General features: G+C 38.6%; 1 protein-coding gene across 1 annotated transcript in view; it reads right to left on the bottom strand.

Moving 5' to 3' along the window:
* The window catches only part of CRB1 (crumbs cell polarity complex component 1), a 113,213-nt gene that overhangs the window by 25,625 nt on the left and 62,253 nt on the right, over positions 1-25,335 (bottom strand). Inside the window, exons 8-12 of the mRNA XM_059822166.1 lie at positions 12,020-12,973; positions 7,936-8,486; positions 7,382-7,547; positions 4,214-5,120; positions 2,427-2,554 (exon numbers count right to left, since the gene is read on the bottom strand). Of these exons, the coding sequence (XP_059678149.1) occupies positions 2,427-2,554; positions 4,214-5,120; positions 7,382-7,547; positions 7,936-8,486; positions 12,020-12,973 (2,706 nt within the window). The remainder of the gene's footprint in view (positions 1-2,426; positions 2,555-4,213; positions 5,121-7,381; positions 7,548-7,935; positions 8,487-12,019; positions 12,974-25,335) is intronic.

The following is a 25,335-nucleotide window of genomic DNA, read 5'->3' as shown; positions in this document are numbered from 1 at the left end:
CAGAACAGGGCTTTACAAGCTTAAATATGTATTATTAAATGTTTTTGAGTTAATTCTGATGATAAAGGACATCTGAGTTATCGCAATTTCTCAAGGCAACCAATTGAACCTCAATTGAATTGCGGTTGTCTGAAAACTAGTAATGATTTGGTGATTTGCTGCTCTGACAAAGCTTCCCCTTAATTCCCTGCCCCCTTTTTTTCAAATAATGTTAATGGTAAATCCTAATTTTTCCAGATGAAAAAAGCAGATTTATTCTTGAAGAGGAATGTGAGAAACTTCCTCTGCGTTATAAGGAATTGCTTTGTTCCATCATATTCATAACCATGCAATACATTTTTAGTATTACATTAGAGAAGAGCTGTTCTTTATGTTAAACACTTTTAACTAATCTTCTTCATTAATCTATAAAGAAGTTTAAAAAGTTTCCTTCAATGGTAAATTATATTCATATACTTCAAAAAGCTAAATTAAAGTATTAACCCAATATATAAAACTTGTATAGATATGAACTTACATATGCAAATAAAAAAACCACAACCAAATCTTCCAGGGAATTAGGCACGTGAATCCAACTGAATTTCAGGAAAACTTAAGACCCTAACTCCTTTAGGTAATTTCAAAAATCCCAGCCTGAACTTCATAATAAATTTGTGTTCAAGAGACAGCTAGGTCTCCTTTTATGAAGAGCAATCTTTTCACATTTCCCTTTCCACCTATTAAGGTGTTTTTGTGGTTTTTTGTGACCCCAAGTCAATTGATTGACATAGAAAGATGCTGTTTTCTCTATACTGTGCATCAATGGCTTTCTGAGGGATGAAATATTGTTCTAAAGGAAAATGTCTGCTTTATCAATCTAATAGAGAAATATACAAAGGGTTTGGGTTTTAATTTTCTTATTAATGGATATATTTGAATTTGTTCTGAAAAAAAGAAGCCGTGAAATTTTCTCATTTGGTATACTAAGATCTGCAAGCACGAAGTACTACTGGTTTGTGGTTTGACAGCCTGGAGGAAAAGAGGACAAATAGTCAATTTTAGACATTGGAGAAGAATGCCTTGCTGTGATAGTCAGTTAAAGTGCAGTACGCTTGGTACAAGGCTGCCGTTCAATACGAGAATCATGGGAACCATAAAATAGAGATTATTGCCAGCCAGTGGGATGGATGTAAGGAGGGCTCATTCCCAAAGCTGTAGTTAGCAAGTTGCCTGACAGGGGAAGGAAGAAGGAAAAAGTACTTTCCTTCTACCTTGAAGTACCAAGAAATATACACACCAAAGAACTGTCTGAGAATATGCTTTTACTTTTTTTTTTTTCCCCCCACTTTTTTTGAATACTGTGAGGTTGGACACAGACCTTCTGGGTGAGTGCTATGCCGATGTGTCTGCCGACTACACTGTGCATTGAGTGGGTGGAAATTTTAATTTCGTCTATCTTTTATAGCTTACTGTACTGTTTTCACGAAACCAGTGGGTTAATATGTTTTTGAGAGAATGAAAACCTTTTGTTGAAAACTTCTTTGTGTTGGCAGAGCCAGCGTAACTTGTTTGCAGAGCCAGCGTAACTTACGCTGATGTAATGTTGATTTCACTAAGAGCACGTACGGTATTGCCTTTCTCACTATCCAAAAAGGTGCCCTTACCTATTCAGACTATATTATGACTGGGACAACCTCTTCCTATGTTTCTACAGCACCTAATGCCCTGAGGCTGTCAGGACTCCCAGCTCCACAGCCCTTTGTAGAAAATTATCAGATGGTAGGTGTGAAATTCGACAATATGCTATAACGTACAAATTTCACTGTGAGGAAGGCCCCTCTGTTTCAGACTAAACTACAACATGTAAAAAGTATTTCTTAACTTCTTTTTAAAATAATAATTCTGTTTTCATACTTCACCATTCAGTAAGAAAGTAACAAGCTGCAATACCACCATGTATTTCATCTCATACCATCCCTGTGGAAGAATAGATTGTATATTCACAACGCATACATGTGAAAATGAAACAGCTTTGGATATTCATATGTCAGTGTAATGTAGCTGATTTTTATGTATGAGCAGGATACGTGTGTTTGTGTCCCCACCTACGGAAAGATAATATTCTAGCTTTTCACATATAAAACTGACATGGAATCCAAAAAACATGGAAGTATACAATGCCATCTAAGAAATGATATCTTGCACTGGAGTTAATGGTGCTATGTTGAATTGAATCTTGCTGCATTAATTTTGTGATTTTTGTCTAAGTAAAACTCCTATACTTTCAGACCCTCAAAGTCACTCAGGCAAGGAACTGCTGAACTTAACTACTTTGTCTGTATGTTTGCAGGAGGGCAAAACCCCTGTAGCCATTACCCTCTGTACCCTTCTGGAACAGCTTTTGGAAGAATCGCTCCACAAAGATCTGCTGGGTGAAGCATCTCACCGTTCTCCAGCAAATCCTGGCAGGCACACACATGTCAACTCGCCGCTGAGATTGGTGCAGTTGCCGTAGTTGAAACATGTGAGGTTTCTCTCTTCATTCCCACAAACTGTATATGGTAATCTTCTGTATCTAGGTAAATAAGAAGGCAATGGCAGTTGTTATTTGCACTTTCCTTGTTTCTGTTTGTCTTGTCCTCTCTCAGCTTTTCGTTTGACTCTAGTCCACTGCTTTAGTGGAAAATATTTAGATCTACCTTGCAAATTTGTTATTTGAATGTAGAATCTACTACTGTTAGTCTCCAAATAGAGGGAGCAGTGCTGCTGCTAGCAAACACTACTCAATACTAATGGGAAAAGCGTTACATTTTACCTGTAAATGAACACACAGTTTCAGGGGCTGCACAGACTTATTGCCTCCTTGGTTTCCTCTTTGGAAAGAAAACCCCACATCTGTGTGCATTGACACGCCTGGTGCCTGGGGTACTCGGGGTGATCACGGTTTGTGGTAGGCAGCAACTGAACGGGAGGAGCAATGCTGTTACTGGCTGGGGTATCGTCCAAAGCAAAGACAGCAAGAACTGAGCTTTAAGACTTACAAAATATGTTTTGCTTAACTTTTTTGATTTGCTGAATTTTTTTAATTTGCTGAATTTGGTTTTCCTTTTCCAAGTATTTGCTGGCAAGTTAATGATTCATTTCTTAGCAAAAAAAAACCAAAACCAAACCCCAAAAAAGGGACAACACTCCACCTACGTTACTGATGTGACTCTATGTGATACCTGGACAGCTTAGTAGAAGAGTTCAAAAGAGAGACTCAGCATAAAAGAGAGGCCATATTGGGCCAATATAAGGCATCTTCAAATGTCAGGATGTCCTCACTACTCAAAAAAAAGTCATCAAAAATTGACAATTGTGTAATTATAGCCTAAAAGACCGTGGTTGGGCAGCATGAAGATGACTGTCTGTTTGCATCCTTCAGGCTGCAGCAGGCTGGGTTTGTTGGAGTCCTCTCGAGGAAGGAGAAGGATTTTGCCTTCTCTGAGAGCAATGGGACATGCTTAGAAGGGAGAAGTTTATGGTGTGCAGAGAAGGGCAATTAAAGGAGAGAGAGGCCAGGGAAGAGCCTGCAGCCTTTACAGAGGAGTGTCTGAGAAAACTAGGAAACAGGCATGTGAGGAGTCTCAGAAGTGATGGGAAGAGTGGGTTGTGTGGTGTATACAGTTCACCAGGACTGCTGGTCTGAGAGAGCAAGCTTGGACTGCAAGACACACCTAGCAAAGATGCTGTGGGTGGGGAGAAAAACTTCTCTGCAAGCCCTTCTATTGTTATTTTCTCTTACACACCAACTCTGAATTTCTCTCCTTACACTTCTAGAGCTCTATTACTTTAATAAAGTACACTTCTAGAGATTCAAAACCCTTAAAATCCTTTTTTCTAAAAAAGATGTAACACACCTATCTCCGAGCTCTGGCGGACTTACAATCCTGCCATCAGAGAGCTTGTAGGACCCTGGCTGGCAGCAGAGCTGGGCAGCAGAGCTGTGCCTTGTTCCCTGTCTCCTTGCCTCAGCAGTATCTGCCTGAGCTGCCAGCTCTCCACTGCCTTGGTCCACATCTAATTGATCTGTAAAGCTTTCGGTACTGCAGACTCTTTACACGTTAATTCTGCTGCCATGATTAATATATAGATAGATGCATAACATCTGTGTTTAAAATGGAGACATCAGTGGTGTAATAACCCTTCAGAAGAGACCTGACAAAATCATACAGATCTGCTTTGTTTATAGTACCTGCAAAATTTTCCGGTGAAGTTAGCAGAACACAGGCAAGAATATCCATCAATCCCATCAATGCAAGTGGCCCCGTTGGCACACTGGTGGCCACGGCAGTTGTCTATGTCCTCTTCACAATTTACCCCTGTGTAACCAGGTTCACAACTGCACTCATAAGAGGTGATTCCATCAGTGCAGTTTCCATGAATGCAGGGGTTTGAAGAGCATTCATCGATGTTGACTTCGCAGTGGGTGCCGGTCCATCCTTTGGGACATATGCAGCGGTAGGAAGTATAGAAGTCTTCACATATCCCCTCATGCATACAGGGATCTGAGCTGCAGACATCTACCTGCAAACAGCCAGTAAGAGCAGGGTTTGCAGATATTTTGAGAAATTGCTCCTCTTGAGGTTTTTTAGTAGGGATGTCAGCATTGTCGAAATATGGGAGATAAATGCCACTGATTTCTATGGTGCTCATACATCCTCGCAGGCCATCCAGACTGTCAAAAGCCTTGTCAGCCACATAGATGTCTGTTTCTTCTCTTAAAAAGTTGAGGCTTCCTGCAGTGGTTGTGCTAGTTGTGGTGTCTTTCTTGTTATCTATATCAATGTGCCATCTAGAGAACTGGGACAGGGGCTCTGCCATAGAGACCACCACTTGATGCCATTTCCCATCACTCACAGGCAGTGAACTAGCAAGGGTTAGCTTATAAAAGCTGTTGCCACTTTGCAATTGAAAGAGTAATTTGGAGTTGTGAATACTGATGGTAACAAACTCTGGCTCCTTCTCTGCATACAGCAGTATCACGTCAGTGTCCCTAGTTCGAAAGCCGAATATGATATTGGTGAGGTCTCTGCTGATTTTTCCGTTGCTTCTGTAAAATATCGCACTGCTTCGGCCACTAAAGACTGCATTAGCAAGACCTGTGCAAAGATAATAATGGAGAAACCAGGCCAACTTTAAAGCAATGCATGTGGAACAATATCTCTTCAGTGCCCCATGCTCCCTGTCACGTAAGTCCTTTTGGGTTTGCTGAAAACCAATCAAATTCCACCAGTGTTTCAGTTATCCTTGCCTGCCCCTTATGGCTATAGAAATTACAGGGCAGTGCCAGCACCAGCTCTATTGACATCAAAAGTGTGCTGCTTTGCATCATCTTAAGTTATCGTTCTAAAGATACAATTCTACATTAGCGTTATCTCTCTTTTTCCTCTTTAGACAAAGAGAAGGAGGTGATCATAACTGTATACAACTCAAACCTGAGGCTGAGAGGGTATTTCAAAAGAAGATATATATTTGTCATTTTATGTTCGTTCCCTAAGCACGGGCAGCTAGTTATTCCCCATGACAGATCTGGATGGGGTGAACCTTTGTTCGCAATTCCTCTTAGGTAAAGCACTAAAGAGGTTTTAGAAAGTATTTGATTGGATCCCAATTTACTCTCACTGATGCAAAAAGGATGAATTTAATTGAAGTCAGCTGGCAAAAAGGCCCTTCAAAATCAATGGAAGAAGAGTTGTGGCTGTCACGTTTAAAGCCGGCTTCTCCTGCTGTGTACGCGCTGCCACAGCCCTACTGACGGCACCGAGCCTGTGCTGGTGGGACTGGGAGGGCAGCAGACTACTCACTTTGCACTGCTGTGAGTGAAAATTGATGGGCAACATTGTGGCAGTTTTATGGACATCTTCACAAAGGTATTTGACATCTTTCATTAGCATGGTTTCTACTAAAATGCAGTAACTCACTGGGCTGTGAATTTTCACGTTCTGATATTTATAAGGATTATAGATAGGGAGGAGGGACAGGAAGAAATGTCTTCTGTCTGCACTTCAGACTAATTTAGCTTTGCAAGATCCTAGCACTGAGATAAGGTGGGTTCCTTAACTGTCTCTTTTCTGCCTTAGCTTAAAATGGTATCCAGAACATAAGATACCAGGCTGGCAGAGAACTCACTGGCCAGTAAAACTCCTTTTTTTTTTCATTACCCTGTGTTGAACAACAAGAAGTCTGCGCTGTAGCTAAGAAAACAACTAGTTAAAAATATATGTCTGTAGTGCAGGAATTTTTTAATATCTATTAGGGAAACTCCCTACTATTGCCACATAAACCAGCACAGAAATCTGAAAGTGATCTAACAGTGTAAATGACCTTGAGTTTAGCAAAAGGGAACAGTTCAGATGCTTTTCACTTCGTCTGTGTGTGTTTATATTCTACAGTAATATGCAAAAGTAAAGTTTATGAGAGAATGCATTTTGATGTTAGCATTAAAGACGTCTTTTAGAGAAGGTGCAATTATTTTAATTTCAGTTACAAATTTTAACAAGTGCTGCAACGCTGATTCTAACAATCTCAACAAAAATACCATCATATTGGTCTGTCAGCAAATTTTCTATGATAGAAATCTTTTGTCGACCAACCTTCTCATTCCTAAGAGTCAGCCATTCTAACAGCTTCCATCAGATTGTGTGTGTATTTATCTTCCTTCACAGCATCGTTAGGGCTTTCTTTGATAGCAAAAAGAAAAAATATTGCTTCAAAATCCTTACTTGCTTTTTAAATTCCAGTCCAGGGTGGGAAGGAGAAGGAAAGTGGAAAAGGAAAGAGATGTGCAGGGTGGCTAATGTTCTTAAGACCGCTAATGGTCATCAATTTTCAAATAGACTGCTTGGCATGCAGGTGCTTCTTATGAAGATACTAGCTGAATAACTGCACTGCTGGTATTAAGGTGATTTTCTTCAAAGATATTTAACATTAAAGAAAATCAAATGATGTAATGTACATCATATAGCTTGTTCTTCAGGAAGATGGAGACCATCCTAAGGTTAATCCAACACTGAATATCCTCTTATCTCTTTGCAGTGGAAGTATGAGGGGTACACTCACACTCTGGCAATGGACTGGTGTGTTATACAACCTCAACAAGTTGTGTTGAAAAAGTCAGAAGCAAAGGTCCTGTAAACAGCAGTGTGTGTGTCAGGGGGGTCTGGTTGAAAATTTCTGGGTTTGGTAGGGCAGACTCTTCCCATTAATGTTACTTACAATTAACATAATTATTATTTTAATACAGAAATAACATTTGAATGAACTTTAAAGGCAGTGAATCTTGAGTTTTAAGGAAATGCTGATGAAAATTTCTGTTGTTTCTAATCTCCAGAGATGATAGGAATAACTGAAATGTACCTACATTCAAATCCTTGGTGCACCAGCTGGCATTGTGCTTCATGAGGACAGGACTCAAGCTCACACCACTTAACTTCCTCGCATGCCTTCCCCGCTGTGTTAGGGGGGCATGTGCAAGTGAAGTCATCCCAGATTGAATAGCACACACCACCGTTGTGGCAAGGGTTGGACTATGGGGAAAGAGAAGAGACAACCTAAGTATGAATAAAAGCTGGTGGACTCCCAACTCTAAGGATGGGGCACTGCTTGGCAAAAAGAAGTCTGTTTATTTCAGATGGAAAGTGATAAAGACCAGTACTATGACAGCACAGCATGTTCAATAACTGGTGAAAAGCAGTATTTCAACCTTAAAATATTTTAATACTCCCCTATGCAAATACATTTTGCTGCTGATATTCATCATATGTAGTATAACTCAACAAAATCTGCTCTTTCTAGCATTTTTACGTATTTTCCTAATATGTCGTTCTCATTAAATAATGTATGGGAGCGTACGAAAAAATAAAAGAAATTCCCATTATAAACATGTGAAAATGCTCTGAAAAATGTCATTCTTACCTTGCAGAGGTTGTCACCAGTGCAGCCTTGGGTGACATTGATCAGAGTTCGATTGATAAGAGAATTCAGTGGATTGGTGATGGGGAAGAATTCCAGTGGCTGGTTATTCACTCTTACGTCTTGGATGCAGCCTTTGAAATACCTGCCATTTCTAGCAGTTTCTTTGTTATCTGGTAGGCCTCCAATGTAAAGAATATCCTTACTCTGGATGGTTAGTACTGGAGTAGAAATAAAGCCTAGGTATTGAGAGGACTGGAACAATTCCATCTTATTTGGTTCTATTTTTAATGTTATTAAGTAAAAGTTTCCATCATTCATGGAGTGTTTCCCTAATAACCTCATGGAATTTAGAGCTAACATTGTGAGTCTCCCACCTTCCAAGTAGACTCTTACGTAGAGGTAAGTACTGTTTCTCAAAGCCAGTAACAAACCAGAAGATTTGCGTGTTCGGACAAACATTGATATGTTCAAATTTTCATTCTGAGTTGCATCAACAGAAAAAGCAGCATAGCCTGAGGAGTCCTCAGATCCAAACCAGCCTGGAATGTACTCTTGAGGTTAGAGATATGGGAAAAGATTTAAAAAAAAAAAAAAAAAAAAAAGAGAAGAAGGGAGAAAAGTTAGGGCTAAATGACAAGGGAGCCAATGCAATGATCAAATAGCTACTTCTGGCAATGTTTACGTATGGTAGTAAGATGTGCTGGTATTTATGGATGAATAAAGACTTGATCCAGCTGTAAATACCTTCTATTTCAAAATTCCTGTTGGCTTCCATGGCTGTAGCATTAAGCCCCAGTACAGGACCAGATGTTATATTATTGGGCATATTTTTCCCCTTTATCATGCTCTGTGCAATGCTGTGTTTTCAAATGGTTAAAGAAGGACAGATTTCTATAGTTTCCTGGATTGGTCCTCAGAAAGATAATTTTGAAAAGAACCTAGTTGCTTTGATCCTCTGATGACGATGGAAGTTAATGTGATTCTGGAACTTTGTGATTTTTTTTTGCACTGATTCCAATTGCAGAAATAGCCGAAAGCTGCTCAGCAAACCCCTCATGTGTGAAACCTTCAAATAGGGCACCTCTTTGGTGCTGCATGGGCTCCCCAGTTCTCTCACAGACTTTCTGTTGCTGGGGCTCAACACGTGCTCATATACATCATCTTGTATCCAGTTATGAATCCTGCTCAGTCCTGTGAGTGTCCATAATGTTATGGTGTGGGGGAAAAATGATCCAGGATCGAGTAAGTCTTTTCCTTTTTTTTTGTGCTTATCAATTAAAACGATTAAACCAAAACCATCTGTCTCTCTCCCTTACTCTTTATTTTCAGTAATGATTTTCAGACTTGCTAGGATACAAAATATGTACCCCAAACCGTATTTTATTCTGATGAATCATCTCGTTAAAGCACAACAAAGTGTTTCTATTTTTACACTTTAAGTTTCATGATCTTGTCCTCAATATTATAGACTTCCTGCCTAAACACTTTCAAGAGCTATTTTTAATATATCAAATTCATAGAAAGAATAAACCAAGCTTTTTTTAAATGCTCATATAGCTAAAGAGTCAGTCCTCTTTTGTGCAGTAAAACTCCTAGAGCGAGACCTCATAGGCCAAGTTTCTGCCTGCAGCACTACTTTTTTTTATGACTACATTAAAAAACCCAATGGAAAATAGGGGACTGACTATGAAGAGCTTTAATAACCACACTGCACTACTATGTGGCACGGTAATATTATTTAGCAACAGGAATAAATCCCTTACTTGTTCCTAAACAGACAATTTAATAAATAAAATAAATTTGAAATATTTTAATTTTATGAATTATATCTCCATCTGCTTGTTAAAACTCTGGTATGTAGAAATAAATATTTGTTGAAATGGGTGTTTTGAGGCACTAAATCTCTTTAAGTTATATTTTCTCCGTAAGGTGGTACTAGAGACTGAGACATTTTTTCATGAGGGTAAAAAGAAAATTTCTGCTGGAATGAGGATTACACATTTGCAGTATTAGAAGGAAGCATTAATCTTCAAAAAGGTATTTCATGTTTACAATTACTTTGTTACATTTATCTCTATTTATAAATATGCATATATATATCTCTCATTAATCTGATCTTCTGTTTGATGAGATTGCTAGCATCACCTTGGTCAATATTAACCTCTTGGGTCACAACATCTGGTTGTTGATCAAAATGAGTCAACATCTGTTTGTTATTTGGTATATGTAGAGAAAATATTGCCTCTTGTCAATTAAATACTTGGCAGCAACTTTTCTTCAAAAAGACACTAGCATTTATTATGTTATCCTTTACCGCAAGTCTCCCCTGCTCTGCCTTTTAAGAAACCTGCCACAGTCTTTTGAATATGGCATATATCTAGAATCTATGTATCAAAATGGCATGGTGCCATGATTTGCAAGGAATATTGTGGTCAGCTGGAAAAAAAAAGAAAAAAAAAAGCATGCTTTCTAATCATTCGCAACAGTTCTAATGCCAGTATAAGCCTCTCCTGGCCCTGACTGGTTTTAATTTTGCTTCATATAAGGAGGCAAACATATTTACCAGATGTTGTCCTATACTCCAAAGTTGCTTTCCAAATCTTTGGATAAATTACAGCTAGACTTCAAAGAAGTCTGTTACAATTACCTCTCAGACTTTGTCATTTTGCAATAAAACCAAAAAGAAAAACTATTGAAAAGTATTGATAACTATTAAGTATAGCATACAAAATGAAATTGCATTTAAACATTTTGAAATGTATTTCAAGCTACAGCTTTCTGCAGCAATGCATTCAATACACCCCTGGGGCCAGTCGTTGAGCTGATGTAAATCAATGTAGCTTCACTGGCGGCCGTGCAGCCACGCCAAGTTTACACCAGTTTAGGATCTGTCCATTCCAATCTGACCATGGCTCTGCTGTTGCACTTCATTTTTTCCCGTCCGCTTGGCAAATATATATACATAAATATATATGTGTGTGCACACACGTATGTATTTCTTTCTCCCTAAACCTTGCTACGATTGACCATGTGTGGATGGTCGGTAAGGGGGCAGAGAGGGAAGCAGGGGCAAGGGCGCTGCATGGCAGACTCAGTCCGGTGCAACTTTCTTAAACACAACTGCGTGTTTGCAATCCCTAAAACTTTTTCTGAGGAGGGATTGCAGAGGCCACCCCAAAACGTTCCTGAGGGGTGCTGTATTTACAGCTTCAGAGGGTTTCACACGCCAGATGCAGTGTAGCAGGGAGCTGGGCAGGGACCTCCTGTTGTCCTTCCACTTTGCCTCAGCCTGCACTTGGAAAGATCATTTCTAGCAGACAAAGTGCTACGGGCATCTGCAGCTTTTGCATTCCTGCTCGTCACTGCCAAAGCGGCTGTTTGCTGAGATGTGCTCTTTTGTTTGCTGAGACACGGACACGTTTCCCTCTGGTCACCAAGCAGCTCTCTGGTAACGGCTGCCTTCGTTAGCGGTTGTCCGGAGCTGCCCTGGGCCCAGCCGAGGGGTGAGCGGGCCCTGTTCCCAGCCTCGGAAGCCCTGCCTTCTCCTTGGCCTAATCAGATTAAGTTAATAGTATAATCTCGTTCATTCTTTAAAATTGGAATCTGTCTTTTTTTAACTTGCAGTACTTTTGCTTGCCTTTCATTGCCTTAAATGAGTTTCTTTATAAAAGCCTAGAGAGCTTGAGGATAAAATTTTCAAAGAATGCTTTGAAAGTAAGACTTAAACTCCAAGTGACTTGGTTGCTTTCTAAATTTTACTCGGGGTGCATAACCTCCAGTGAACTACAGTTTTCCAGAGTTTATAGCGTGCTAAGAGCACTAAGAAGATTTTAAAACTGAATGAGTTGAATCCACCAGTTTAGCCTGACTTTTTTTTTGTCAGGCTGAAAAGCAGCCTTCCTGGGAAAGTAACTAGAAAATACCGAAGGCGTGCTACTACTAACCTCTTGCGCGTTCTTACTGGTTGACATTAAGCTCCAGAGATCCTAAGGGTCATGCTGTTTCATCACCAGGTAAACAGGATTGTTTATAATCATGTTTCCAGCAACCACTTAAAACACGAACGCCAGCAGCGCTCCCTTACCTGTTGCGCAGCTTGGCCCTGTGTACGGCCGGTAGCAATCGCAGTGGTAGCTCAGCCATAGGTTAGTGCAGCGTCCCCTGTTCTGACAAGGGTGAGGTTCACACCAGTCTTTTTTAGTACATCCTGTCCTGACATTTAAAGACGATTCAGGTGATACATTCTCTGGAGTAATAACATTCAAGTCTATTTCAATGTCCTGAAGACAGCCTACAAATGAAGGTGCAGAATGTATATTATAGATGTTAAGTAGAGAGTTGCCACTAATGTTCCCCACTGGTAAGCCGCCCAAAAATGTGCTCTGAAATGCAAGCATCACATGATCGTTATCTATCATAGCAGACGTTTTATTGAGACACGATTCTACACAAGAGCTGTCAAGCAAATTAAGAGTAACAGCTCTTGCCAAGGTTACCTCCACTGAATGCCATTCTCCATCACTGACATTACGTGAAATATGCAAAAGAGCCTGTGGCTGGTTATTGACTTGCACGGATAAGTGTAAGTAGCCATTCAGTAACTCCAGCTTTGCAAACGTATTTTTCTCCCCTCTGTAAAACAGAAAAGCTGTAGGTTGCACAGTTTGAAACCGCAAGTTTATATTATAGAAAAACTCCTTTTTAGGGGTCAGGGGATTCTTCAACAAAAGGAAACTGTTTCCTTGAAAAGAAAACGTGGTTATGGTTTCACAGCGTATTCCGGTATACCCAGGTGAACATATGCAGCTGAATCCATGTTGGCCATTTTTTAAATGTGGGATACATATTCCATTGTTTTGGCATTGCTGATCAGTACAGCCATGGAGAACTTCTGTACAGTTCCAGCCACCGTAATAAATCCCTTCTTTGTCTGCAGGTGGGCAATGGCAAGTGTAATTCCCAGGAAAATTCTCACAGATTCCACCATTTTGGCAAGGGTTCGTGTAACATTCATTGATGTCCTCATCACAGTGAGCACCTGAAGAATAAACAAAGAATTAGACATTCTGGATTGGATCACTGGAGCCCAAAATGACATTTTTAATAACATGTAAATTATCTTTAATTAGAGAGGAATGTCTTGATAAACAGATGATTGACCCACAAGTCCAAAATATGTTAAATATAAAAATACTTTTCACATACTGTGGTTTTCTTGTGCAAAGTATTCTATAAACACCTTAGCGATAATCACATTTTGGAGAAAAGAACCAAACAAATCTACAGTTTTGATATGGATAATGTGATGAAATTGAGATAAACATCACCTCCAAAAGATGCAATCAAGTAATTGTTTCCCACCTACTCTGTGGTAGAAATCTAGAATGCTTTGAGAGGAACTGAATTATTTATTATCTATAAAAAGCCAAGAATTGTTGCTTAATTCATATTCATAATGCCTGCGGTTGCCACAGTTCAGGGTTAGGTGCGTACTGCAGTTATTCACAAATGAACAATGGATCTCAATTCTTCCCAAACCAAGGCAGCAGTGACTTCTGGTCCTTCACCCATGGTCTCATACTGTGAGGAGAGTTCACTTGGGATGTGAGTATCTGAAGGAAGCTGTTGAACCTGTATGTCCCAGCAGAATATTCCTGGCACTGTGCATCTACAGTGGAACTTTCTTTATGTCTCCTATATACAAAATATAAAGCAAGAAAAGATGAAAGGAATGTTTTCTCAAACGTCTCAGAGCTTGGTGATGAGAGAACTTCCGTAGAAGATGGGCAATACAGACTCATATTTCCTCTTCTTCCATATAATGTGTGGCTTCTGGTATATCGGGTAAAAGGAGACCTCCTCATCTCAACTTCACTGTAATTTGATAGATGTGACCTAAGCGTGTCTACTGGATCAGACTTCACAAAGAAAAACAAATCTGTTCCTCTTGTAAAACTAATCTGTTTATCCCTCTGCACTGTTGTTCATCTATAAAGTGGTAATTATAGTAACTTCTCCCTTGAGCAATCAAGTGACCGATACGTATGCAATGGATCAGGGAAAATCTGTTTCTTATCTCCCTTGGAAGCAGTCAAAATACACAACTACTTTTTTGAAAACTCATGCTAAGTGCAACTCCTAATATTTCCACTTCCCTTCATAGTTATTCTAGAGAAAGATAAGAAATACTTTGCAGTTAGTTTTCAAACTAGTATCATCAGCACAAAGTAGACATAATTATGCCTGTCCCCACAGCAAAACTGGTGCCTGTAAATTCGATAATGAGGTATGCTGAGACTCACAGAGTTACAGCTAGGTACCAGGCACCACACCTAGCTTTCTTTACACACAAATTTGCCTTGAGCTTTATTTTTACAGAAAAATGCAGCCATTTTCATGGAAAATTACAGAGCAGCATTCAGCCACAATGAATTGCTTCAAATAGCAGTAGATAAATGTAGTTACTCAGGCTAATTCCTTGCCTGTCCACTTTATTCAATCACAGTTGTAACTAGACACATCTCGAAGAGCGGTAAGTTACAGGAGAGCCAGAAGGGAACTGAGAATTGGTTGAGATTTGTTTGAAAGATTAGTCAGAGCGAAGTGGTCATAGCATGTATACAAAAGGCTCTCTCTGCAGTGATCCTTCTCACTCATCAGTCTTCAATTACGGCATGTAGTTTCCACTTGAAGCTTCAGATTATCAAACACAGCTAGTGCTATCTCCTTGGTCTGGCAGTGGGATTTTACAGCAGCAGTCTCTCTCTGTTTGCCAGCCAGGCTCATATTTATTCCAACGTGAGATGTCTATGTATACCTTAATGTGTAGTGGCATCTGGCAGAAATACGACTCGTTGGAACTGACTTTCTCAAAGTGAAGTGCACGTCCCAAACTGTTACTGACTGGGCGCCAGAATGATATCTGCTTTGCCCAGTTTGTGGCCATTTCTGTGTTAGTGATTTGTCCTGCTTTTGCTATTCTAGTATATGAAAAGTGAAGTTACCATGAGCTGTTTCCCATTTTTGTCAATGTTTTAGTATATCTCCTGCCTGATATTGCTCCCTTCACTGCTTTGACATTGAGAACAATGTGTCCACAGGTCTCGTGCACAACTCGGTCTTAATGCGAAGGCTGTAGAAATGCAGTCTCTCTGGGTTTTTGTGTCAGAGGTAAAAATTAGCGCAGCCTAGAAGCAGTAGGATCATGGATGTACTTAGCCTACCCATGGGACTTCAGAGTGGTCAGAGCGTGCTTAAGGATTTATAGACTGGGAGCCCCTATAAAACCTTTCATAGAAAAAATCAGCATGGTGAATGGCTAGATGCTTAGTTGCTGCATTTTCAGTAATGCGTGATGACTCTGTGTGCATTAGTTTATTATCCCACGGCACCTGCGAGGCATCACCTTTGCTTTATAGACTGTGGTCTGAGTCACATGTTGCAGTAGTGACTCGTCTCTGAAAAGCATGAAACAAATGCATAAACTGAACCCAACTTTACAATGTTTAGTGCCTGTGTTGTTCTCTACCTCATCAAATTAGACTTAAAATTAATGAAATGATTTCATGAGGATGCTAAACTTCTTTTAAAATCTTATATGTTTCTATCTTTAAATTTAGATAACATGTTTGATAACAAAAGCATCAATGGCTAACAAAGAAATAAAATTACTTTTATGAGGAGGTACACATATTATTAATGTATTCCTTACCTATAGAAAATGAATAACATCAGTTACTAAATGCAAAGTCACTATCACAGAGCCACTTAAATACGAGTAATTTCATAAGCATTTCAGTGTCTGAATACAATGCTTACTTTTTAAGTAATGATGTTAATAATATGTTGCAAAATAATTATTTTGTGGGGTTGTGTATATATATACATGTATACACTTACATTTATATGACTACTATTTCATAATAAGATTAGCACAAACATAAATATAGGTCAAATCAAAAGACAAATAATAAGCCATTTTTTCATATCAAGAATAAATCAATCAGCTGTTCTTACAAGTGGTGTTGATATCGCTTGTTAACTGCCAATAGCTATACAAGCAAAGACCACTGTCACTCAAGATAAAAGCACTCTAGATAAAAGGATTAGTCAATATTTATAGAACTCTATAAGCAGTTCAGATAGCTCAGGCTGGAGGAAAAGTTTAGCATGCAAAAAAAGAATTCTCAAAAGATGTAAGACATACCAAAAGCAAGTGCAAGGGACAGTATTATTTGCTTTTCAGTGGCTACATGCATTTGCTCAGCTAAACGTATTTGTGTTTTTAAAGTAAAAAGTAAAGTAAAAACATTCAGCATTTTCTCTTCTAAATATATAACACACCTACCTAAAATTTCAGATAATGTGAATATTTTTATCATATTTTTATAGATAATGATTACTTTTTCCTCCTGTGAAGTTTTATTCAAAACAGAGATGAAACAGCTCCTTTGACTCAGTTTGATAACACGACTCATATCTGTCTCCTTTTTGCAACTTACACATTATTACTATAGGGTAGTTATTTTCTAACTGTCAATCTCTTAATTTAACTATCTGTTTCAAATTTAGCAGCCAAGGCTTCCTGCAGAAGTAGGATGACAAAAGCAATTATTCAAGCATAACTCTGCTGAATGCCACTAATTTTCATTTTGATTAAACAATTATAAAAGTATTATCCAAGTTACACTTTTGATTCACACCTTTGCTTAGAAATCTGTTTACAGCTTTCTGCCTTTCCAGTTCCTTGACAGTATATAAATATCAAGCAAGTACAAGCAAGCAGGCTGGATAGATACTATACATTCAATACAGTCTAAATGCACATATAATTTCACAAGAAGAAAATATTTACCTGTAAACATTGTCAATAAAATGATGTAAACCTGTATCCTACTTGCAACCATCTTTTTCCAAAAGAAAAAGATCGTTTAGCACTTAGGCAGTCCACAAAGTAAGTTTCCGTAAAATTCAAAACAGTTCTTAGTATAAAGGCTTCCTCTCCAGGATTAGCTTGCTCCACTTCTATACCTGCTGAGGTAGTCTGATGGTGTATTTTGCCCAAGCCAGATCAACAAGGCTTAAAGTAAGACTCATTAAACTGCTTACGCAATAGATATGTATTCTACTTAAACTCTTTTTCATCATGTTCTGCCCAAGTGTGCTCACACAAAACTTTGATTATGTTTCACAGAAAGGCATATTTTTAGGATCTGTTAAAAATTGATTTGTCAATTTTTCTTGTTTTACAAGGTGGGTTTTTTAAGACCTTATTTTCTTTCATTTTCAAGAGGTTTTTTAACCCAGACCAACTCTTTCACAGTCACTGCCATTCAGAGAAACTGTACATCTCAATAAGCAGATAGAAAAGAGCTAAAATTGTGTCTCATTTCTTTGTTCTATAAAGTATTTTTGTTCCAGTGGCTCTCATTGTACTACTTACTGGAAATTTATTCTGTAGATTTTTTGAGTGTGCTGAAGACAGGAAAAAAATAATTTACTAAAACATTTTCTTTCTTCAGCTCTTGAACAAGACATTTTGATTTGGACCTAATTTAATGAGAGGAAAATAGAGTTCAGGAGATTGAACTACTTATTTTTCTGATAATTTAAGCAGCAGACTCTTTTTTTCTTTTCATTATACTTTATTTACATGATGAATTGCTTAAAATATTGCTACAGCAATATCTCTTTGTGTAATTAGTGAAATAATTATAAAGCAAGATAGTTTTTCCCCAGATTGGTATTTATACCATCCAACCAGCACATGGCAAACTGTGGATTCAGATCTAGCTTTGTTTTGGCAGTTTCCCATTTTAAAACTTCAACAATGGATTTCTGTCCCCAAGAAAATGTTGATTTTTGGCAAACATGTTTTTCAATTCCTTTTTCTCCTTCAACTCATTTATTCATTAATTCGGAAATTCCTGACCTTGTGTCAAATTTGTTTCTAGGTTCACCAAAATACTCGTAAGCAGGATACCATTTTGCATTCATTTAACCTACAGTTCACAATTGTTTTTATGGTGATGCTCAGAAAACTGCTTCTCCTTCCAGCCTCTGATACAGGCATTGAATGATTTTTCCTAAAATAAATTCAAATACCATAGGGTAAGAATGTCATCCAGACTCTTTGACAGGTAAGTAAGGAAGCTTTAAACAAAATAAAGTTCATGTTGGTAAGTTAGAATGCATGTACTTTTTTATTAGTGCTTATCAGATGTCTCATGCTACTGCTTGAAATTTAATATGCATTTTTATTTTGAAAATACCAAGAAAAAGTGTGAGGTTCTTGGTAATTGTCAGTCTTTTTGCAATATGACCCTGATAAATGTTCTGAGGTAGGATTATGAACATACACACTGCCAACAAGTCGGGATAGGCACATGCTATTACAGCTCAGTGAAAATACAGAGTTGATGACACTCCAAGACAGAGGAACTTCATACCAGGATATTTAGCAAACTGCCTGAACCTGTGTCAGAACCGCTCGTGGGTGTTTTGAATATACCTGTCAAGAACAAGAGGATTACAGAAGGTGGTAGTTACTCTAATTACAGTTAGGGTTTGATATCATCTTTAGTAACTTTTTCATTTACAAACCAAGGAGAAGAATCTACGTGAAACCACTCTAAAGTGGGTATAAAACTTGTGTAACCCTGCCCAGAAGGTAATTGTCAGAGGTTACCTGCCAAACTGGGTGGATCTATTGAGTATGGTTTGGGATTGTCCTGGGTTTGCTCCGGTCGGTGTTTTCATAAAAGATGTGGATGATGGTACAGAAAATTTGCTTATTAAGTTGTCTGATAAAGTGAAACTTTTGAGTGTGTTAAAATTACCATTATAGGTGAACATACATAATTGGAGAAATGGTCTGAAAAATATTGGCTTCAATTCTGGAAGGACCACCAATCAGGTGGAACAGTAGTTCCAGTTTACAAAGCCTTGGTCACACCTTAGCGGGAATACTGAGTCCACTTTTAGTTCTGCACTGCAGGGAAGATTTGGGAAGAATTGGATCAATTGGGAAGAATTCAGAGGAGAGCAATGAGAATAATCACAGGTGTAGAAAATATGGCTTGTGAGGAGAGACTAAAAAAGTAGGGCTGTTCAGTTGAAAGGCAAGCAGGGGAAATGGGACATGGTAACAGTCTTTCAGTACAAAAAAGAGAGCACACTGTTCCCTGAAACCATGGTAAACAAGTGAAGAAGTCATGGGTTTGACCTGCACCGACGAAGATCCAAGTCACACTTTAGGAATAAGGCAACAAATCCTTGGCATAAGATATCCACTGGGAGTCATAAGGTCTAATTTGGGTCCTTAAAAATAGGTTAGAGACAAAAGTGCAGTGTGACATGAGTCAGCTGATCCTATCTTAGACACAAAGATAGCCCAAATGATACCCGCATGTCTGTCCCTTCTAATTCTGTTTTTTCCATGTTTCTGTGACTTCCTTGATAAAATAATTCCCAGCAACTCAGCTGTATGTGTGTCAAACGACACATGCACATATATGTATCTATACACATATAGGTATAAAATGCAAGTAGGAGTAAGCCTTGGAGAAACTCAAATTGTAGCATACCCTTTAGAATATGCTTTATGGAAGACAAAGACAAAGAGTTTGCAAGAACGCTTCCTCCACCTCTACTTTACAGTTTTGGATATGTGTGTTACAAAATCCTACCTCAGGCAGAAACAGCTTTTTTCAAGGGACTCACTAATCCTGAGGCTAGCGGAAAGATCTGGCAGGGCGTATATTCTTCAGGGCTCCAGGTCTTAGCAGACAATCATGAAAATTCTAACTTTGCCACATCTGTGCTGATAATTGCAAAGAGATAATTACTCTTTGCTGGAAGAAGGAAATGCACGGTCATGAGTGAGTAAGCGCAAGGAAATAAATTGCCCATCTCTATGTCACCGTAATTAAAACTCATGCTTCTGGGCATAAATCAGTTGTCATGGAGGTCAGGAAGGAGGTTTTACTCTTATGTACATCAGTGTAGAGCAAGTGAGTGCTATTTAGATGGATTTTTTTTTCTCCTATTTTTCTTCAGTAAAGAACTGCCTTGTATTGGATATTGAACTTAATGTGACCAGTGATCTGATCTAGTATAGCAATTTTTGTTGCTGTCTTAGCAGGAAACGCTCATGTAAAATGAAGGACAGAATACAGGGCAGAGCTGGAGCACATGGAAAATTGGATACTTTAAAATAGTAGGATAACAACCATTTGCTAACATTGGGGTAATTTGCACATGATACCTTTCACACAGAACTCTAATTTTGTAAAGTTGTAAGACCTTGCTAGTTATTCCTTTATTGCAGACAAATTCACTATTCTGCTATTTTTCCTCTTGCCATTTGAAATATACATATAAAGTTAATATTGGCTAGGAAAAAAAATTGAAACAGAAATAGAGTTGGTGACTTGGCTTAGTCATTAAGTATGTCACTCTAGCTGAGGGATATGGAATTCATAATGTGCTACATTCAGAATGGCATGCTGTAACTCAATCTTTTTAAATGTTGCTGGCCTGAAGCTTCATAGACTAGTTTGAATTTTCAGCAAAAATGGATTTTTTTAAAGTAGTAAAAACCCCCAATCCCTTAATCTCTTTAATCATTAAACATTTTCTGAGAGCAAAAGTACTTGGAAATGTTTTTCCGCTTGTTTCACATGTTTTGTCACACCTAAAATAGTTTTCATTTGGAAAAAAAAAAAAGAAAATCATGTACGTGCTGTAGGTGATTTGTTGTTTAGTGAGATCTGGTGTGTTTATTTTATTTATAAATATTGGAAACAGCCGACCGATTTAAGCATTGGCTTCAGTGTCCGGGTAGATCAGCCAGCCTTTTTCATGAGGCTGCTCTGCAGACCGTGAGTGCTCCTTAGGCAAAGTTGTGTGAGCGGCGCAGCCAGAGGTCAGACACATATAGCCTGTGAATGGCAAGGGGCCATGTCCTAGAAGAGCAGCATGGCAAAACTGTTGCTTGTAGCCTACACCTTCGTCCCATATTTCGATTAACACAGCCAGCCATGTGGATCCAATTGTAGGATTAGGGTCTGAATCTGGAGTAAAGAAAAACTTGGTAAAGAAATATGTTCCTGCATGGCACTAATTTTCCTTTCATTTCCCTACTTCTAGAGTCAGCTTTATATATAGGTAAAAGAGGCAGCTGCTGTTGCTTTTGACTGATGGAAGTAAGAAAGAAAATCAAATGGTGGCAGCCCGGTTTTCCCAGGCAGCATCCTTCTTGAGTGGGTTTTCTGGCTGCACTAAGGTGTATGTAGCTATGGCCACGTAGCTGATATGAGCTAGGAAGGGTCGATGAGAGGAGGGAGAGAACAATTACAGGGTGTGACAGGTCAAAGTGGAGAAAGGTGATTTATGAAGGTTACTATTAAAAAAGAAGAGAAAATAGCAGGTAAGATTTTGGAGATTAAACAGATGAAAAAGTAGAGAAAAATGTGAATGGAAGCTTAGTATAAAGAAAAATAAAATACAGGAATCAATGGTACCCCCAAAGATACTTGTGTTGGCATTTGAGACAGCATTCTTGTTGGACACAGAGGCATTTATGAGTAGTAAGAGGAGTGAGTTTGTATGTGTATGACTACTAACCTTTTATAGGAAATGTGAGGGATGCTTAGAAAGACTGCAGATCGGAGATAAGGTCTACACAGAGGTCTGAGCTACAATTGAGAGTGGAGAATGAAGACTACAGGAGCAATGCTAAAACCAAAAGACTGAAAAAAATTTTAGAAAAAAAACAGTCACAGATTTTTTTGTAATAAAATAAAGACAGTCATGTTTGATGGAGCAGAGAAGTCAATTCACAAAAAGACAGAATCATAGAAAAATTTAGATTGAAAGGGACCTTCCAAGGTTATCTGGTCCAATGCTCCACTCAAAGGGTCAGGACATCATCCAGAGAAGAATTTGGAATTGTGGGTTTCGGAGAATTTGATTAGTTTATACCTGATTATGGACCAGATATTTGGAAGCCAAATAAAGATATTTGGTGTTCTGCTTCCAGTAGGTTTTTGTGTGTTCTTTAAGTTGTAAAAAGAGCATATATAATTCAGGAATTTTTCATGTTTTACCTTTTAGAAAACTGTGGTAAGACTGTCAAATCCAAAGCATTAATGATTTGATTTGCATTTTTTGTAGATTTATGAGCTTGCACATACAGATGATGTGTGTGCATTTGAACTGAAGTATATCCAGAGGGATCTTGAAACAACCAATACCTTTGAGTTGTTTAATTAGATCATACAAGGTCATGTTTCATTGACTTGAAAATCTGTCTGGAGCATATGATTCACTTTGGAATTGGAAAACAAATTAATTTTCAGTCCTACAAACACTTAAGGGCTTTAAAAGGATGCTTGCTGTTGATGAACACACCCATTGAGAGATGTATGCTGTGTCTAGTCTCCCCTAAAAGGGATTTTCTACCTTGTCTCTTGTTGGCTGCTTCCTGTTTGTTTTAACCGAGGTAGGCAAGCACAGCCACTGTGCTGTCTAGTGTGAAACGGCTTCTGCCCTGGAAACGGTGCTTTGAAAATATTCGGTCATTTGCAAGATTTTCTCATTTGGTTAAAGCCACTGTGAATCTCCACAACATACAAAAGTGACTGTATTTACATAACTTCATTGTCAATCCATATTGAAACAAACTGAAAAAGGCAGTCAGCTAGAAAATCATAGTTTTAATAGGGCTTATAGAGCTAACTGAGAAAGGAGACCTGAGAACAGAAAAGTATAAAATACGAATGTGTGAACATACATACACGTTTATGCTGTGTATAGCATAGCTGTATAAATAGCATAAATGTAAACTGTATTTACACTGTGTATAATTATGCTTCTCTATTCCTACAGTATATATTTGCACATAATTTATTATCACTTTAAATACAGAAAAACAAGTATTTACCCTGAACTATCCACTTCTACAACTTTTTGTAAGGCAATTACCCTACCTGATGTGTGTTTTCTTTCCTGTAAATAGCTGTGACTTACTGTAGAGCAGACATAGATGCAGAAGACTTTAGATTTTGGACTGTGATCTTTCAATCCCATTCCATATCAATGGGAACAGCAGAAGATCATATCTCTTTTGAATTCAGCAGTGGTGTTAATTTCTCTTGTTCCCTCTGATGTTAGTTCTTCTGGAGTGTGAAAACTCATCTAAACAATGGCGTTGTTTAGCCACTGTTTCATATCCTTAATGTATCTTGAAGCTGAAGTGTGAGACCCAGACAAGCTTCACTTTCGCTAGGTCACGTAACAATCCCAATGGCAATGGGGTAGCATGGACTTCAGCTAAGATTGTGTGTGCTTGCCATGGACTGCTGGCTGCCTAATCGGGGGATTACCTGAGTCATACTATGGGTATGTGATTTAGCTAGATTAAATCTAGTTTTTATATGTCTTTATATAGTACAGTTAACTTCTGCAGCTGTGCAGACATATTCGCAGTACAGCATTTAAATAGGGGGTTTTTAATCTGTTATTATAGGTAGTGATTGAACGTGATGTTCTGGCCTCACAAACAGGACTAATAACAGATTCTGAACCCTCTTTGTTAAGAAAAAATAGTGCCCATAGGACAATGACTACAGCCATAACTGTATTGATCATTATGGCGCTCTCTAAGAGTGTTGTGTTGTTAACACAGCCAGACTCAAAGAATTACAGTGGTGGGAGAGCAATCTGAATCAGATCCACTGAATCTATTTCTAGCAGTTAATTAGCAGTACAAATTAGCTGTCTATACTAGGCTTTTTTTTTCTTCTATCTGAGACTGTTTATTGAAAGTCTAAAGTTCATTGTCAGCCAGGGAAGGAGCGTGCTTTCTTTAATCCATGGCTCCCTACATAATCAGCAGAAGTCCTTTTCTGAATTAATTCAAATATTTTTTTAAAAGGGATCAGCACCCAGGTGACCAGTAAAAGGCTAGCTTAACTTCTTTGAAATTCTCCTTGTACCTGAAAAAAAAAATCAGTCAGGGTACCTAAACAGAAGGGGGTTGTGCCTTACTATAGTCACCTCAGAATTTATTTCAAACAGTGCAAATGAGGAGACATAAAAATACTAGGCTTTGGCACTTATTCCTCCTATTAGCAAACACTGAATAATTAAGAGCTAGATGCTACAGGGAACAATTAACATAAAAACTTTTATGTAGTATATTGCATAAAATTAATTTTGGTGCTCACTTTACCAGCTTATTTTTATTACTCAATGTCCAAACATATTTTTTATGTCCTTGAGAAGACCTTAGACCTGGGACTCATCAATGACAATTAATTGCCAGCAAAGTATAAACCTCATGAGTCCAATTGAACAAAAGCATTAAAGTGATCAGGGTTTTTTTCATGATAGATTAAAATTGGAATTGTATATATGCATACATAAGTGTGTACAAAATGGGGAAGAGTTGTTTATACACCAGAGAGTTATGCTGCCATTCAGAGGGACCTCAACAGGCTGGAGAAATGGGCAATCTTCAGGAACCTCATGATGTTCTGCAAAGGGATTTGCAAAGCCCTGCACCTGGGGACAAGTAACCCATCCACCAGTACATGCTGGGGGCCGACTGGCTGGCAAGCAGCTTTGCCATGCTGATGAACACGTTGGACACGAGCAGGCAGCGTGCCCTTGCAGCAAAGAACGCCAACAGCCTCCTGGGCTGTATTAGGAAGCATGTTGCCAGCAGGTCAAGGGAGGTGACTCTTCACCTCTACTCAGCACTGGTGAGACCACATCAAGTCCAGGTCTGGGGACCCAGGTACAAGAAAGAAGTGGATGTACTGGAGCAGGTCCAGCAAAGGGCCATTAAGATGATTAAGGGATCGGAAAATCTGTCATGTGGGGAGGCTGAGAGAGCTGGGGTTGCTCAGAAGTTGAAATGAAAGTAAATTTTAAAGGCAGGAGATAGCATTTCAAAGAAAAAAACACATTTAAACCTCTCCCCAATTCACCTGTTCCTTCCCCTTGAAGAACTATATGTTATTGCCTGATCTTGTGAACATGATTGCTCTCATGCATGCAATTCTTCTTAAGACCTGATCACAGAAGTGTGAGGCTCAGCTGTATAGATATCCTGCTTTTAAATTTAAAATGCTGTATGTTGTTAAATAAACCTTTATAACAGGTACAGGTGGGAAATCTGAGACATACTTGTACTGTAAAAGTTAAAGAGTATTTGGATTCTTTACTCTGTTCCCCCGTATATAGGCTTGGCAGGATTAATTCAGGAAGGTTTAGAAGATTATGTGTACATGACAGCCCTGAGGATTTCCATCACTGTGATTTTTCTTCCAACTCTTTTTTTTTTGAAGAGCATAATGACCTATGACAACCAAGCTTTATTCTCTGTGGAGCCTG

This window comes from Gavia stellata, chromosome 10, assembly GCF_030936135.1.
Source record: "Gavia stellata isolate bGavSte3 chromosome 10, bGavSte3.hap2, whole genome shotgun sequence".
Lineage (NCBI taxonomy): Eukaryota > Metazoa > Chordata > Aves > Gaviiformes > Gaviidae > Gavia > Gavia stellata.
This window is presented reverse-complemented; position numbering and strand designations above follow the sequence as displayed.